Raw genomic sequence first — 14,210 nt, 5'->3', positions numbered from 1 at the left:
TTAACCAACTTTACACTGTTATGAGTTCTCTAATGGTTTAAGGGTTTTTGAAGTTGAGGGTTTCCTTTATTTCAAGTAGGTAATTAAGTTTATTAATTCCACTCTCTTATCACCTCCCTTTGGTCTAATTAACTAATTAAGGTTATGAAGGTTAAATTCATGCGAATCCTGAGTTGTCCCCTCTACCGTATCTGAAGAGAAATTTCTGAATTTTTACTTGTTGATTCTCTTTGCTTTCTGATTAATTTTCTTTATTTATTATTTTTATTTTCCTTCAAAAAACCCCCCAAAAATTGCATTGCATTCATTTAGTTTCATTTAATTTTCATACATATTTTAGGGCATTTGCATCTTGCATTTAGAATTAGAATTTTGCATTTTAGTTTAGGTCCAATTTTTTTTTTATCACCTAAATTTTTACCTAAAGAAACCTACAACTTGCTCCTTGGAAGTAATGACCTAGGTCGATCCTAAACTACAAATTAATTATGACCTAGTTTAATTGAGTGCTTTGACGACAAAAGGCATCATCACTTGCTGTATTGAGTTTTATGTGCCGCTCAACGATGGCACCATCATTCTTCATGATAATCAAGGCAAATAATTATATCTCTTATAGCACCTCAACATCCTTGCTCCAAAAAAGCAGAAACGGTGACCATGAAGTGATCATGTTGTGATCAAGTCCCGAAGTCATCTTTGCAACTTTATATGCACGCTGACTGGTCTTGGCATGGGGAAGTAAAAGGGTCAGGATCAAAGAACCATGATGCGGGGAGACTCTTCCTAAAAAGTGAAATCTTTTGCTCTGCAGACTCATCACATATAGATATAGATAGAGATTTGCAAGAGCCTTAAATTTTGGCTTTGTCCAATCTCTGAAATCTGATAGTCCAATCAAAGTCGATAGTTTGAAAATTTGAGATTCTTAATATGGTCAACGTGTCTCCCTTTCAATTCAAGCTTCTTTATGGATCTTCAAATCTGATTAACAGCTAACTAGGACTGAACACGGCGGAACTGGACAGAAATGCGAATCATTGAGCGTTGGGCAAAATATGACCAGGCTTATTAGCCGTAAGCCTGCCTCGTATTCACTTTCAAGTGGGATTTTAAGTTTTAAGAGGCAAAAGTTTTTCATGATAATTCAACGAATGGCTTGCTTTAAAGATCTTAAATGATTTTATCCTTCAAAAACTCAATAATGGAAAGTTAATCTCTCATTATATATTTCCTGTCACTGTGTCGCAGTTGAGCAAATTAAGAAATGACTAAACAATAAAAATAATAGAAAAGTAAAACAAGAGAAAATAATAGAAAATGAGAGGGGAAAAAGTAACCACAAGAAATTACCATAAAAAATAGAGTATATAATGATTGTGTCATCTCCATGAGGATGAACAGGCCAATATCCATAGAAATTTTTTTTAAAAAAATTAAAATATTAAACTGACTAACTAAAATGATTTTTCTTCACAAGTGATCCCTGTCCTGTCTATACGACACATGACACCTCATGCAGTCACCTTCCCATAGGACGCTCCGCAACAATCCGGGATGGATGATAAAGCAAGTGGCGGTGGGACACACCAGCACTGCGGCGCCAATGCTTCTTTTGTAGTGGCCACACGTAGATTGCACGCAACAAGCGCGTGGACATGCTTCTCGTTTCGTGGTATTCCTATTCCCATTAGACATATATCCCAGAAAACAAAAAACCATATTAACCGACGGTTGCAATCTTGCAGCTCTATGCTTCGACGGGATCAAACAAATGCCGTACTCGAATTGGTGGGAACGGGGAGAGAAAGAGAGAGAACTGAGAATGCCCTATCATCCGTCTCCTTCACCATGACCCCTCCTCCTTGCCTTTTCTTCAACCAATAACCCTTCCTCCTTTTCACCTGACCTAACCCTAGATTTTGTAACTATTATTCATCAAAAAAAAAAAAGGGCTAACTTTTTATCATACGGGAGATTTTCTGCCCCCAGATCTCTGAAGAAATTCTTCGTTTTTTCCCTTGCCCTTTTTATTAAATTTAATTTTTTTAAATATTCTTCTCCTTAGCTGTTCTTCGCTCGTATCGGATTCATGGATTCCAGTTGTGGGTTCGGAGAATATTTGATGTCGCATACTTCTCTTATTTAGAATTAGGTGCCCTTGTTAGCTTAGGGTTTCCATTTTTCGCTTTTTGAATGGAACCCCGTGTTGGCAATAAGTTTCGGCTCGGCCGCAAGATCGGCAGCGGTTCCTTTGGCGAGATCTATCTGGGTTTGTTTCCTTTTATCTCTTTTCATTTTCTCCTGCTGCTTATATTATTTTGGGCGATATGCTGATTGGGTATTTGTTTTTTCTGGGTTTTATGCAGGTACTAATATTCAAACTAACGAAGAGGTCGCAATTAAGCTTGTAAGTGTTACTGACGAGGTTTTATATGTTATACTTCCGTTCTGAAATTGTTTTTCTGTGAAGGTAATCGCAGTACAAGGGTTTTGTATTTCCTTTTTCTGTGAAGTTATTTGCGGCAGATGGTTTTGTTTGAGGTCTATTTCTGTTTATCATTTATCTGTGATTTGTTTGAAAGTTCAGTTTTGAGTTGCATTCATACCTCACAGTCTTAATTTGGAAGTGCTCAAAGATTGCTTTTTGCTACTCTTTCTTGATCCCAACGTCTTCGCTGAGCCGGGTTCCTTCTTGCGAAGTCTTGAGAGTGTGATAGGGAGCGATCGTTGAAAAGGGGTGTTACAAGAGACATGGGAGCATTTAGAAACCGGCCGTTACCTTTAGTATACACTTGACTGTTTTTAAGGAGTCTTGATTTGTAACTCAGGGCTGTTTGCAATCAAGTTCAAAGTCTTCTGTAGAATTTTTCTTTTTAGGGGACTGTACTTTAGTTCATTCTTTCAAATTTATCGCTTATTAAGGACATTATTTTGAACGATTTATGCTTGTTGTCACATTTTAATTTTTAACTTGGTTTCAAAAAGTTGCTTCTGGTGTTTTGAATCATGTCGACCCATTTCTGATCATAGTTGAGCATTGCTCCTAATGGTTTGGTGAAAACAAATTTTAATAAATGAGGGATGAAGGGAAGCTGTGTGGTATAGGAATCAGACTATTGGCGAGCTTTGTTGCTTATAAAATCTATTCTCGTATTCTCAAGTATAGTAAAATGTACTAAACTCATTACTTGGGGATTAGGTTTTTCTGCCGTATTTCTGATTTAAACAATGATATCTTCAATATGCTTGAGAATTGTAATCTTCCTCTAAGTGACAATATTTTCTAGCTAAGAGCAAAATCAAGTTGGTCATTGGTTGTTAGATGGATTCTAATTGTCTGGTAATTTTTTATGCAATGATTATCTGGAGGTAATTTACTTTAGATAATAAGATATTTGAAAATAATTACTCTTCCACTCTAGTGTGGAAACCTTATTTAAGTGCAAGGTCAAACTTTTTAGATGCTCTTGTTGTCTATCCATTATTCACTTTTGGTTGGAGATCGTCCTTAAATAGAGTGGCTGTTTAAACTTATGATTATTAGTGAATTTCTTTTTCTAGGAACAAAGACTGCTGTATGGGACATATTATGAGCGGGCATCTATGTTAGTCTTTGAATGAGAGTCATCTTTCATGATTGCAATTTTGGCTTTGTGCATATGACTCTTGATCTCTGTAGCTTATTGGTTAGGGAAACGTCTTAATTTCTGGTTGCATTTTACTTTAAGCAGCCATCATGATGTTTCTTGTATCTTCTGGCGCACTACAGTTGATGTGTTCCTTTTATTTATTTTCGTTCCCTTTTGACTAGGAAAATGTCAAGACAAAGCATCCTCAGTTGTTGTATGAGTCCAAGCTGTACAGAATTCTCCAGGGAGGAAGTATGGTCTCTTTTATTATCTTTTTGCTTTTATATTTCCATTATCATACACTTCTCTGTGAGAACCCCCCCCCCCCCAACAAACATATCGTTGTAAAATTTATGCCAGCTAATATCTGATTTTGTCTTTGCAGCTGGAATTCCAAATGTTAGATGGTTCGGAGTGGAGGGGGATTACAATGTGCTGGTGATAGATCTGCTTGGACCCAGTCTTGAAGATCTATTTAACTTCTGCAGTAGGAAGTTATCACTGAAGACAGTTCTCATGCTTGCTGATCAAATGGTAGGCCCTGTTGACCTTGTAATTTAGAGATATATATTTTATATATATATATATATAACTTGAATTAACTTAATATAAGTGTTTCTGATTTTGACATCATTTTCCAGATCAATCGAGTTGAGTTTGTTCATTCCAAATCATTTCTACATCGGGACATCAAACCAGATAATTTTCTTATGGGCTTAGGAAGGCGTGCAAACCAGGTGGCTAATTTTACTTTCACATGGTCTGTTATCCTTTGGCATATTGTTTATTATAAAAGTGGTTAATGACTTTTATCTGCTTGTAGGTTTATATTATTGACTTTGGTTTGGCCAAGAAATATAGAGATAGTTCAACTCATCAACACATTCCTTACAGGTATGAAGATTTGTTATGTGTATAAAATGTGGCTTCATTGCTGTTGTTTGGGCTCAGCATGAAAATGAAATTTATGTCATAATCTTGAATGCCAGAAAATTTTATGAAATGCTATACTTTCGTGACATTGTAGTAATGCTTTTTTAGAATGTAATAACGAATGAGTTTGCTAAATCAGCATGTGGAAATATTACAGAGGCTGAATCGTCCACTTCCAAGATTACATTTGCAAAAAATCCTGCATTATCAGCCCATTTGAATCACTACAAACATTTTCTTGGAGTAATAAGCTAAATAAACAATAAATCATGCCCTCTTTGTGTAATATATACTTTAGCTTGAATTTTTTGTTGGTCCTATGCTAAGTTTTAAGTGCTACTTCACTTGTACTGTGTTTATCATGCTGAATTTTGCTCGGGGGTGCTAAGGATGGTGCCACAAGGGACCCAACTTGACATTACAGTTCTAATTGATTTGTTAGTCCATTGATACAGATTACTGCTCCAATCGTTCTTCTTTGATTCATGCTAGCTAGGGACATTTCAGTTAATTGAAGTATTTTGTTCATATGCATGGTATTTATTGAAACTGTTTTTCCTTCTCATAAGTGAAATGATGTCGACTCGCTTTCACTTATAGCTTTATGTGCACAGTAGTAGCACAGCATGCACCATGTTGGAATGTCACGTTACCTACACGATCAATACATTGTAACACACTGGAAACCCAAACCTTTGCAGGATATGGAAATCAATTTTTTTTTTTTTAAAAAAAATAAAAATTGAAAAATAATTCATAAATTGAGTTATTAGTTAGTCGGTCATGAGACTTATAGTTTAGTTTTGTGAGATTTATAGTTAAATTTCTGTTTATCCTCGTTTAATTTATTATTTTGAATTTTTTAAATTAATATGCACTTAATGTGATATCTATTTCAAGCCATTGTTCATTGTATTTCTAAACTGTAAGATTTGATTTGGTTTTTGATTCAGAAGTTAGGCTTTCAACGCACAATTTGAATCAATTACTGTCTAGGAGTCTTAATTATCTTTTTATTGTCTTCTTATTATTTTTCTTTCGAGTTTTATTTATAGAAGGGAGCTGTCACGTGAGATTTCCACATGATTACAGACCTCCACTTCCATCTTATTCCCCCTTCTTCTCCTGAATTTCTAACAATAATTTAGCCGTTTCCCCTGATAATTTATTACATAAAAGAATCACAGGATTTATGATCTATTTGATCATTACAACTGCAGGGAAAATAAGAATTTGACAGGAACTGCTAGATACGCTAGCATGAACACTCATCTTGGCATTGGTATGTGTCATTTTATATTTCATCACCCCCGTTTTGTGATAAGTTGTGGTGTCCTCTGTTAGATATGTGATGTTTGTTCTTTTGCAATGATCAATTCACAGAGCAAAGTCGAAGAGACGATTTAGAGTCTCTTGGTTATGTCCTCATGTACTTTCTGAGAGGAAGGTGATTATAGCCGTCTGCCCTCCTTTATTTTTTTTCCAGTGCTGTGTTGAAAATTTTTGCTAAATTTGTATTTTCTCTGTAGTCTTCCTTGGCAGGGGCTTAAAGCTGGCACCAAGAAGCAGAAGTATGAGAAAATCAGTGAAAAGAAGGTTTCTACCTCAATCGAGGTAAATTTTACAGCTAGCCTCCTTTGCATGGTATGGGTTAGGTTTCCTGGGTTATGCTGAGACTATTTTCTTTATTCCAGGCACTGTGCCGAGGTTATCCAACAGAATTTGCATCTTATTTCCACTACTGCCGATCATTAAGGTTTGATGATAAGCCAGATTATGCTTACCTGAAAAGAATATTTCGTGACCTCTTTATTCGTGAAGGTTTGAACTTATGTTCTTTTAGAATTCACTTCTTTAGTCTGCAATTTTATGTTGACCACGTGTTTACTTGCAGACGAACTTTTCATTTCCATTTTTGAAGGACTTTGTTAGCATACTTTCTTGATTGTGTTTTGTGGCAACCTTGTTAGGCTTTCAGTTTGACTATGTTTTTGACTGGACTATCTTGAAGTATCAGCAATCACAGCTGGCTACTCCTCCTGCACGGGGCCTTGTAACTGTCTTTCTCTTCTTTTTGTTTCTCCCATGATCCTTTTTGTCATGGTCAATGTTTAGAAGCCTGAGATGGTTGTTTTTCAGGGCCCAAGTGCTGGAACTAGTTCTGGAATGCCTCCTGTTGTGGCTAGTGCCGATAGGCAGACAGGTAATATTTCTGAAGTTATTTTATAGATAGGTCAAATATCTTATCTATATCTCTTTGTTATATACAAACTTGGTTTGCTTTATTCGCAATTGTGTTTTTTGGTATGTGTTTGGTTTTCCTGGATACTTTACTGCTTAATCACTACCCCTGACACTATCAAATTGTTCCTTCTGTGTGTGTGTTGCTCTCCAATCATTTCTTGTTATTTGAAGAGTATGGTCTTATTTACCTTTGGTGTTGCCGATTCTTTGTTTCAGCTGAACACTGGTATAGGTTTTATGCTGATAGCTTGGCTTGTCTTTCTCTCCTATTTTATCCTTTTTTAAATTTCTCAAAATTTAAGTGGTAGCTAGTTTGCTTTTGAGCTCTGATTTGTGCTTGCTTGTCTGTCTTCCTGATAGGAGGGGATGAAGGGCGAACTCCTGGTCTTGTTTCAATGGATTCTGTGAGGCGAAGAATGTCAGGTCCCATATTAAATTCTGTAAGTTTCTCGAAGCAGAAAAATCCATCCGCCAATAATCCTCTTATGTTTAATGATCCTGCAGTTGGATGTTTGGATTTCAGAGAACATGGGTTTCATTGAGAAATCTGGTCACTGTTCTTCTGTAACTCATCGACTGATAAATATGAATGATGATTTCACTATAGAAACAAACTTTTATATTCCAACTTAACAGCCACGATCTGTGTCCCGCAGTCTCCAAGTAACAATATTTTGGGCCAGTCAAGTGGGTCATCTCGGCGAGTTGCTGGCCGTGATGCATTTGTTGGCGGGGAGTCAGATCCGCGTACTCGCGCTACTGAAGCTAGCCCTGGAGCTGCTCACAGAATTACTAGTGGTCACAGAAGTTCACCATTGATAGCTTCAGATGCAAAGAGAATATCTTCTGGAAGAAATGCTTCTCATGTCAAGAATTATGAATCAGCTGTCAGAGGCATCGAAAGCTTGCAATTAGAGAATGATGAGAGGGCCCATTATTAAATTGTCACCTTTTCATCTTGTAAATTTATGAGTTGACTGGCACTTCTCTAGTTGTTGATGCTGCTTTAACTGAGCTGAGGCAAGTTTGGTCTAAACTTGGAAATCTGGGTTTGGATTGTGAATACACCTAAAGCTGAGAAGCTGATGAACGAATTTGAGCTAAGATTTATGCTTGCTGTGAAGCTGAGCCTAATTGGCTCTTCTGGCGGGAACTCCTGAATGTTATGGCCTGTTATCCTGTGAGTTGTTGATTTACCTGGTGTGTCTTGGAACGCATAGTTCAAAATTACTGAACCAGTGATAATGTAATTAGCCATGCTACTGATGTTATTGATAGTACTTAAATTGCCACCACGATGCAAGTTTTGTGGAGATTATTATGGGAGAGTTTCATCTGTTCGTGGGTTATTTTACACCTGAAGTTCTGTTATGATTGATTCAAATTTTCCCTTTCTTTAATCAATAGATCTGCAAGACCTTTTTTACCCCCGAGCTGAATCATCTTTAAATCCGATGACTGTCTTCTGTTACAGGTCTATTCTCACTCCTCTTTTATTGCTTTCAGAAGAAATTTGAACTGCTTAGCCAGTCTAGTTTGATTTTATTTGAAAGTTGGGCTTGATTTCTTGGAAATTTAGGGTAATTGTTCATTAATATCCATGTAATTTTATGTGTAAATTTTGACTGGGAAGTGTCTGTTATATATTTCTGATTGATGAGCCATGTCATATAAATATCATTTACAGATTGAATTTTTCCGTAAAATCTCTCATTTCTTATCTTTTCCTGAGTGTCCTATGTTAAGCTTTTATTATTCCCCATTTATTATTCCCCAACAGCAGCAATCATCAATGCGTGATAATCCTTATCTTGTTTCATGTTTTCCTTTTCCATGTGTTCATAATGTTTGCAAGATTGCACTGCAAAATGGACAAGGGAATTTCAAGGTCTCTATTAAAAAACGCATGCATATAATTTTTTTTCTTCATGTTGCCTTGGAGTTAACCAGTTAAAGTAATTATGTCCATCTAAAATGACCGTTGGCTTTATAGTAAACATTACATATTCATGCTATTTTTGTTCTTAATATGCAAGTTAGTTTGACACTTAATTTAATTTTAAATATAAGATTTCAATTTACTTTGTTTTTCTATATTTGTCTATTTTTTCTTACGGTAGTTATTGTAGTAGTTGCATATGTTAAATTTTTCATCAAACAATGGTTTTAGCTAATAAATATACTTAGTAAGAGTATTTTAAAAAAAGTAATGTCTATTTATTATAAATAATTAATTGAAATAATTTTTTTAATTTACTTAAATTAATTAGAGGTAGTATGTTGATGGGATAAAGTCAACTTATTTAAGATTGAAGATTGGTATCCTTATTGTAATTTTATCTTCTGACGTTAGATCTTTGTATCTAATAGTTATAGGGAAAATTATCAAGAGGTGTCAATAGAAAATTTTAATTACCAAAAAATTTTAATAACAAGTGATTAGTATGAATCTGTTATTATTTTCTATTTTGAAACTTGTCATTATTTATTTTTTACTTGTCAATAGATTTTAAGGGGCTTTTTTATCCAGACACGACAAACAGTAAAAATATTTACTCAGATGCTACAAGATCAAAAATATTTACCCAGATACTACACTTGAAATCGTTCAGACAGTGAACGAGTTTAAATTTGTACAGAAGTTGTTCAGGCCAAAAACGACTTTAGTGGGACCCACATCCAAAATATGAAAGTTGTTCTTGGTCTGAACAACTTTAGTGGGACTCACATCACAAAATGGAAGTTGTTCTTGGTCTGAACAATTTCAGTGGGACCCACTATATACATTTGTCTTACACTCCATGCGTTTTCATCTGTCTTTTCCAGCCCCACGCAAAGTGTTCCTTCCTTCCCCAAATATTCCCATCAATATAGAGTAGTCATTCCTTGTCTCTCATGCGTGAGTACTTTGTTTTTGCATGAGTGTATAGTATGAATTCTACTTATATAAGGCATTCGGCATTCTTTTTATTTAATTATTCCAAAATTATAACTAAAATTCTAAAATTATAAATAGAATATTATTATTTTTTATTTAATATTATTTATATTTAATTAATTCTAATTAATTAATATTAATTAGATATTAATTATAGATTTATTAAGGGTTAAGGTGCAATTTTAACAAAAATGTTTACCGTAAGGAGCACTGGGCATCATAAAGTTTATTTGGGTGCAAAAATATACATGAAGTTGTCAAAAGGGAGCATCTGGCACCATGCCGTTAACGTCTATCAGTTTATCGTTAGAGGGGCACAGAAAGTCAGTTTTAAGGTGCATTTTTAACAACAAAGTTTACATCAAGGGGCATTAGGCACCATGAAATTTACTTGGGTGTAAAAATATAAATGAACTTTGTAAAAGGAAAAAATAACAAAATTCTTCAACTTCCATAAACATCCATTAATTTTATTCTTTTTGGTCTCACCAAATGCTATATTTTTCTCTATAAATTTCCACTTCCAAGCCGATCCATCTTTCTCTCATCATAGTCAACACACACCCACACACTCTCTGTGGTGTCGTTTTCTGAGCCTCCAAGCCTTTTATATGTATTTAAGCAAAACACATCTTTTCCTTCTAGGATATGAGGTTTATTGCTTGCATCCAAGTACTACCTCCAGTCCTTAATATAGGATGCAATGGACTAATTTGAGGAGATTAAAAATAAATAAATAAATTACTTTAAAATATTATATTTATTGTTTTTTCTCCAAATTAATTTTCTTGGCTTGTAAACTAATATATAATTTAATGATGCATATAAATATTTTAGAGAGATCATGTACTATATGCTATTGCGTCAAATAAATAAATAATATAATATTTAAAGTAATTTATTTATTTATTTTAGTCTCCTCAAATTAGTCCATTGTATCCTATATTAAGGAATGGAGGTAGTACTCGGGTGCAAGTAATGAACCTCATATCCTAGAAAGAAAAGATATGTTTTGCTTAAATACATATAAAAGGTTTGGAGGCTCAGAAAACGACACCACAGAGAGTGTGTGGGTGTGTGTTGACTATGATGAGAGAAAGATGGATCGGCTTGGAAGTGGAAATTTATAGAGAGAAAATATAGCATTTGGTGAGACCAAAAAGAATAAAATTAATGGATGTTTATGGAAGTTGAAGAATTTTGTTATTTTTTTCCTTTTACAAAGTTCATTTATATTTTTACACCCAAGTAAATTTCATGGTGCCTAATGCCCCTTGATGTAAACTTTGTTGTTAAAAATGCACCTTAAAACTGACTTTCTGTGCCCCTCTAACGATAAACTAACAGACGTTAACGGCATGGTGCCAGATGCTCCTTTTTGACAACTTCATGTATATTTTTGTACCCAAATAAACTTTATGGTGCCCAGTGCTCCTTACGGTAAACATTTTTGTTAAAATTGCACCTTAACCCTTAATAAATCTATAATTAATATCTAATTAATATTAATTAATTAGAATTAATTAAATATAAATAATATTAAATAAAAAATAATAATATTCTATTTATAATTTTAGAATTTTAGTTATAATTTTGGAATAATTAAATAAAAAGAATGCCGAATGCCTTATATAAGTAGAATTCATACTATACACTCACATGCAAAAACAAAGTACTCACACATGAGAGACAAGGAATGACTACTCTATATTGATGGGAATATTTGGAAAAGGAAGGAACACTTTGCGTGGGGCTGGAAAAGGCAGATGAAAACGCATGGAGTGTAAGACAAATGTATATAATGGGTCCCACTGAAGTTGTTCAGACCAAGAACAACTTCCATTTTGTGATGTGGGTCCCACTAAAGTTGTTCAGACCGAGAACAACTTTCATATTTTGGATGTGGGTCCCATTGAAGTCGTTTTTGGCCTGAACAACTTCTGTACAAATTTAAACTCGTTCACTGTCTGAACGATTTCAAGTGTAGTATCTGGGTAAATATTTTTGATCTTGTAGCATCTGAGTAAATATTTTTACTGTTTGTCGTGTCTGGATAAAAAAGCCATTTTAAGGTAATTAAATTTTTTTTCTTTCTGAAATCTGATTGTAATTCTCTCATAGTATAAGTTCTAAAACGGTAATGCAATGACAAATTTTGAAAGATGTTAATCAAGGCACTGGCTACTGAGCACTACATAAAGTCGCTTTATAATTCAATCTATTTATAATATCAGGTTATTAGTACTCATCCGCAAGTTATGAAAGTACTTTGTTATCTTTCTTTCCTCGGTTGACTCTTCTTGTCACCATGAATCCTACTTTCTGCTGAAATTATGCCTCAAGAATGGATAACTTGTACACGGTATGCAATCGGTACGGATCTCTTCTTCCTTTGCCATTCCAGAAAGGGTTTGAGTGTAATCCCTTTCATAAACATCTGTCCAATAGTCTGTGGGCCCCTCCAACATAGAATAACTGTCGAGCAAGGAACTGTGTATTATTTAAATAAATAAGTGGCACATCTCCACCAACATGTCAAAAGATGTGAAGGACAATGTGGTGTCCTCCAAGTGATGAGCTGTTATGATGGGATATTCAATCTGAGGACCATTATTTTTTATATGTACTTTATCTAGGTAGTCGTCTGAAGAATGAGATTCACATTTGTTTCCTTCTATTATCTTTTTAGTCACTCATTTGACAAAATTCATCTGAACTCTTCTCCTTTGCTTCATTATAAACATTACTCAGGAAACCTAAAATAGTTTAACGAAGAAACAGTGGTGTGAAAATACTGCAACAAAAGCCTGGACAGTAGTCACCCTCTGATGCACAATGCCAAATTGTGATCCCCACATTGAAGTTTCATTCCCTTCTTCAAAGTAATCAACTAGAGGCTTTGCTCAAATTGCAATTGCAAATCAGAAGATTTCGTCTAAATGCGTTTGAACAGTAACTTGGATTGCTTAATCTGCGTAGATTTCAGAACACTTTTTGCACAAGGCTCCTAACCATATCCGAAAGTATTACATCTCAGAACAACGGGTATAGTATCCCTTGTCTTTCTCCCCAGGCCAGAACAATATTATGCAGATGTACACAAAAGTGAAGATGTCATAGTGCACTGCACATTCATATAATCATATTGACACTGTAGTATGTTAAACAAAATAACATCAAGTGAGGTTCAATAGTTCCAGAAATTGCAGAGAAATGAATCCAGCTCAGACAAAATTTGTGGAACCCACTACAAGAGTGATGATGCAACTGGAATTTCTGTTTCCATAGGCAATTTTTGAAACCACAGAAGCCCCTTCCTGAGCTTAAGCTCATCGGTTTTTGAGAAATATGTCATGAAAACAAAGTTGCATTTATTTGAGTTTAGATACATAGCAAAGGAAATTTAAAAGAACAAGGAAAAAAAAGAAAAAGAAACGTGTCTTCTTTCCATGGACCATGATCGGCCAAGAAGACTACACTCTACAGGATCCGGAACCAACTCTTCGATCACAATTTCTCTACTGCATCCCATGAGCTCTACCAGCAAACGAGAAAGGGCAGTCATTTGTTTTCTGAATCAAAGTTCAAACCCTTCACCAAGATGATTCCTAAAAACTTGCTACAGTCCATAGACAACTCTGGCGTACTTGTCCTTGAGCCACTTGAAACTTTTTCTCAGAGAGCCTTTCAATTTACCTTCAGCAGCATATACCTTGTAACTAGCAACCCTCTTCTTCCTCTGCAACTCAGGATCAGCAAAACTCCAGCTCTTAGAGGAAGAACTGTTTGTGGACCTACCTTTCTTGAACTTGTAATTCACACCGTTTCCCATTTGGCTTTGAGTTGAATTTGCAGCAGAGGAAGCATATGAAGCACTGTAACACCTAAGATCTCGCATGTCACGGACCCCAGCTGAAGATGATGCTGTTCCAGAGCAAGAATAGGGCTCAATCTGATTCTGTATCCTCGCATTGCCGTAAGACTTGGATCTGAAATCTTCCATTTTCCAAGGTTTGACCCTTTTCCGATGAGAGTCTGAAGCAGCGGCTTCTGCTTCGGAACAAACAAAATAATGGCATTTTTCGCCCAGAAATTCATTCTTAATCCCATTGCCAGCGACTCCTATGCTACGACCAAGGTGGCGCTGACTACGATGAAAAAATTCACACAACATATCAGAAAAACTATAATTGTAATCCAAAAAATTCAGAGCTTCTACTATTATGTTTGGCTTAAGTTTGTCACTTATAAAATTGTAGCACTATCAAAGTAATTCAATGTAGCTCCACTAAGATCTCGCACATTAGAGCATTTTTGGATTGCATTTCAAAAGTACTTTCAGAAAAAGGATACAAATTCCTAATTCTCATTAAAGTTGTGTTGACTCCCGTGCTAAATGTGCAAAGCTAAACGCAAATGTGATATCCAAAACATGTCAATAAATCATTGGCAAGGATTTCTAG

At 35.2% G+C, this 14,210-nt stretch overlaps 2 protein-coding genes across 2 annotated transcripts; one reads left to right on the top strand and one right to left on the bottom strand.

Annotated features, from left to right (window-relative positions):
• The first annotated feature begins 1,728 nt into the window (after window positions 1–1,728).
• On the top strand, window positions 1,729–8,242 carry LOC114751928 (casein kinase 1-like protein 12). Its single transcript, XM_028940634.1, has 14 exons — window positions 1,729–2,272; window positions 2,370–2,410; window positions 3,815–3,884; window positions 4,018–4,166; window positions 4,274–4,369; window positions 4,456–4,526; window positions 5,786–5,847; window positions 5,949–6,012; window positions 6,095–6,179; window positions 6,260–6,386; window positions 6,536–6,618; window positions 6,705–6,768; window positions 7,170–7,249; window positions 7,466–8,242. The coding sequence occupies exons 1-14, from the start codon at window positions 2,197–2,199 to the stop codon at window positions 7,748–7,750; spliced, it is 1,353 nt and encodes a 450-aa protein (XP_028796467.1). The 5' UTR covers window positions 1,729–2,196; the 3' UTR covers window positions 7,751–8,242.
• A 4,635-nt stretch (window positions 8,243–12,877) lies between these two features.
• Window positions 12,878–13,842, bottom strand: LOC114751946 (uncharacterized). Its single transcript, XM_028940658.1, has one exon. The coding sequence runs from the start codon at window positions 13,748–13,750 to the stop codon at window positions 13,367–13,369; it is 384 nt and encodes a 127-aa protein (XP_028796491.1). The 5' UTR covers window positions 13,751–13,842; the 3' UTR covers window positions 12,878–13,366.
• Between the last annotated feature and the right edge of the window lie 368 nt (window positions 13,843–14,210).

Source organism: Neltuma alba, unplaced genomic scaffold (assembly GCF_004799145.2).
Source record: "Neltuma alba isolate B1F8T4 unplaced genomic scaffold, ASM479914v2 tig00001147_pilon, whole genome shotgun sequence".
Lineage (NCBI taxonomy): Eukaryota > Viridiplantae > Streptophyta > Magnoliopsida > Fabales > Fabaceae > Neltuma > Neltuma alba.
Note: the sequence above shows the minus strand (reverse complement) of the source record. Positions and strands in the feature narration are given on the sequence as shown.

Bases quoted from the DNA above. Each gene is read 5' to 3' on its own strand.
- LOC114751928 (XM_028940634.1), top strand. From the start codon at position 2,197: ATGGAACCCCGTGTTGGCAATAAGTTTCGGCTCGGCCGCAAGATCGGC. The intron at 6,180-6,259 runs GTAAATTTTACA...TCTTTATTCCAG, and splicing joins AGGTTTCTACCTCAATCGAG to GCACTGTGCCGAGGTTATCC. The intron at 6,387-6,535 runs GTTTGAACTTAT...CAACCTTGTTAG, and splicing joins TGACCTCTTTATTCGTGAAG to GCTTTCAGTTTGACTATGTT.
- LOC114751946 (XM_028940658.1), bottom strand. From the start codon at position 13,750: ATGGAAGATTTCAGATCCAAGTCTTACGGCAATGCGAGGATACAGAAT.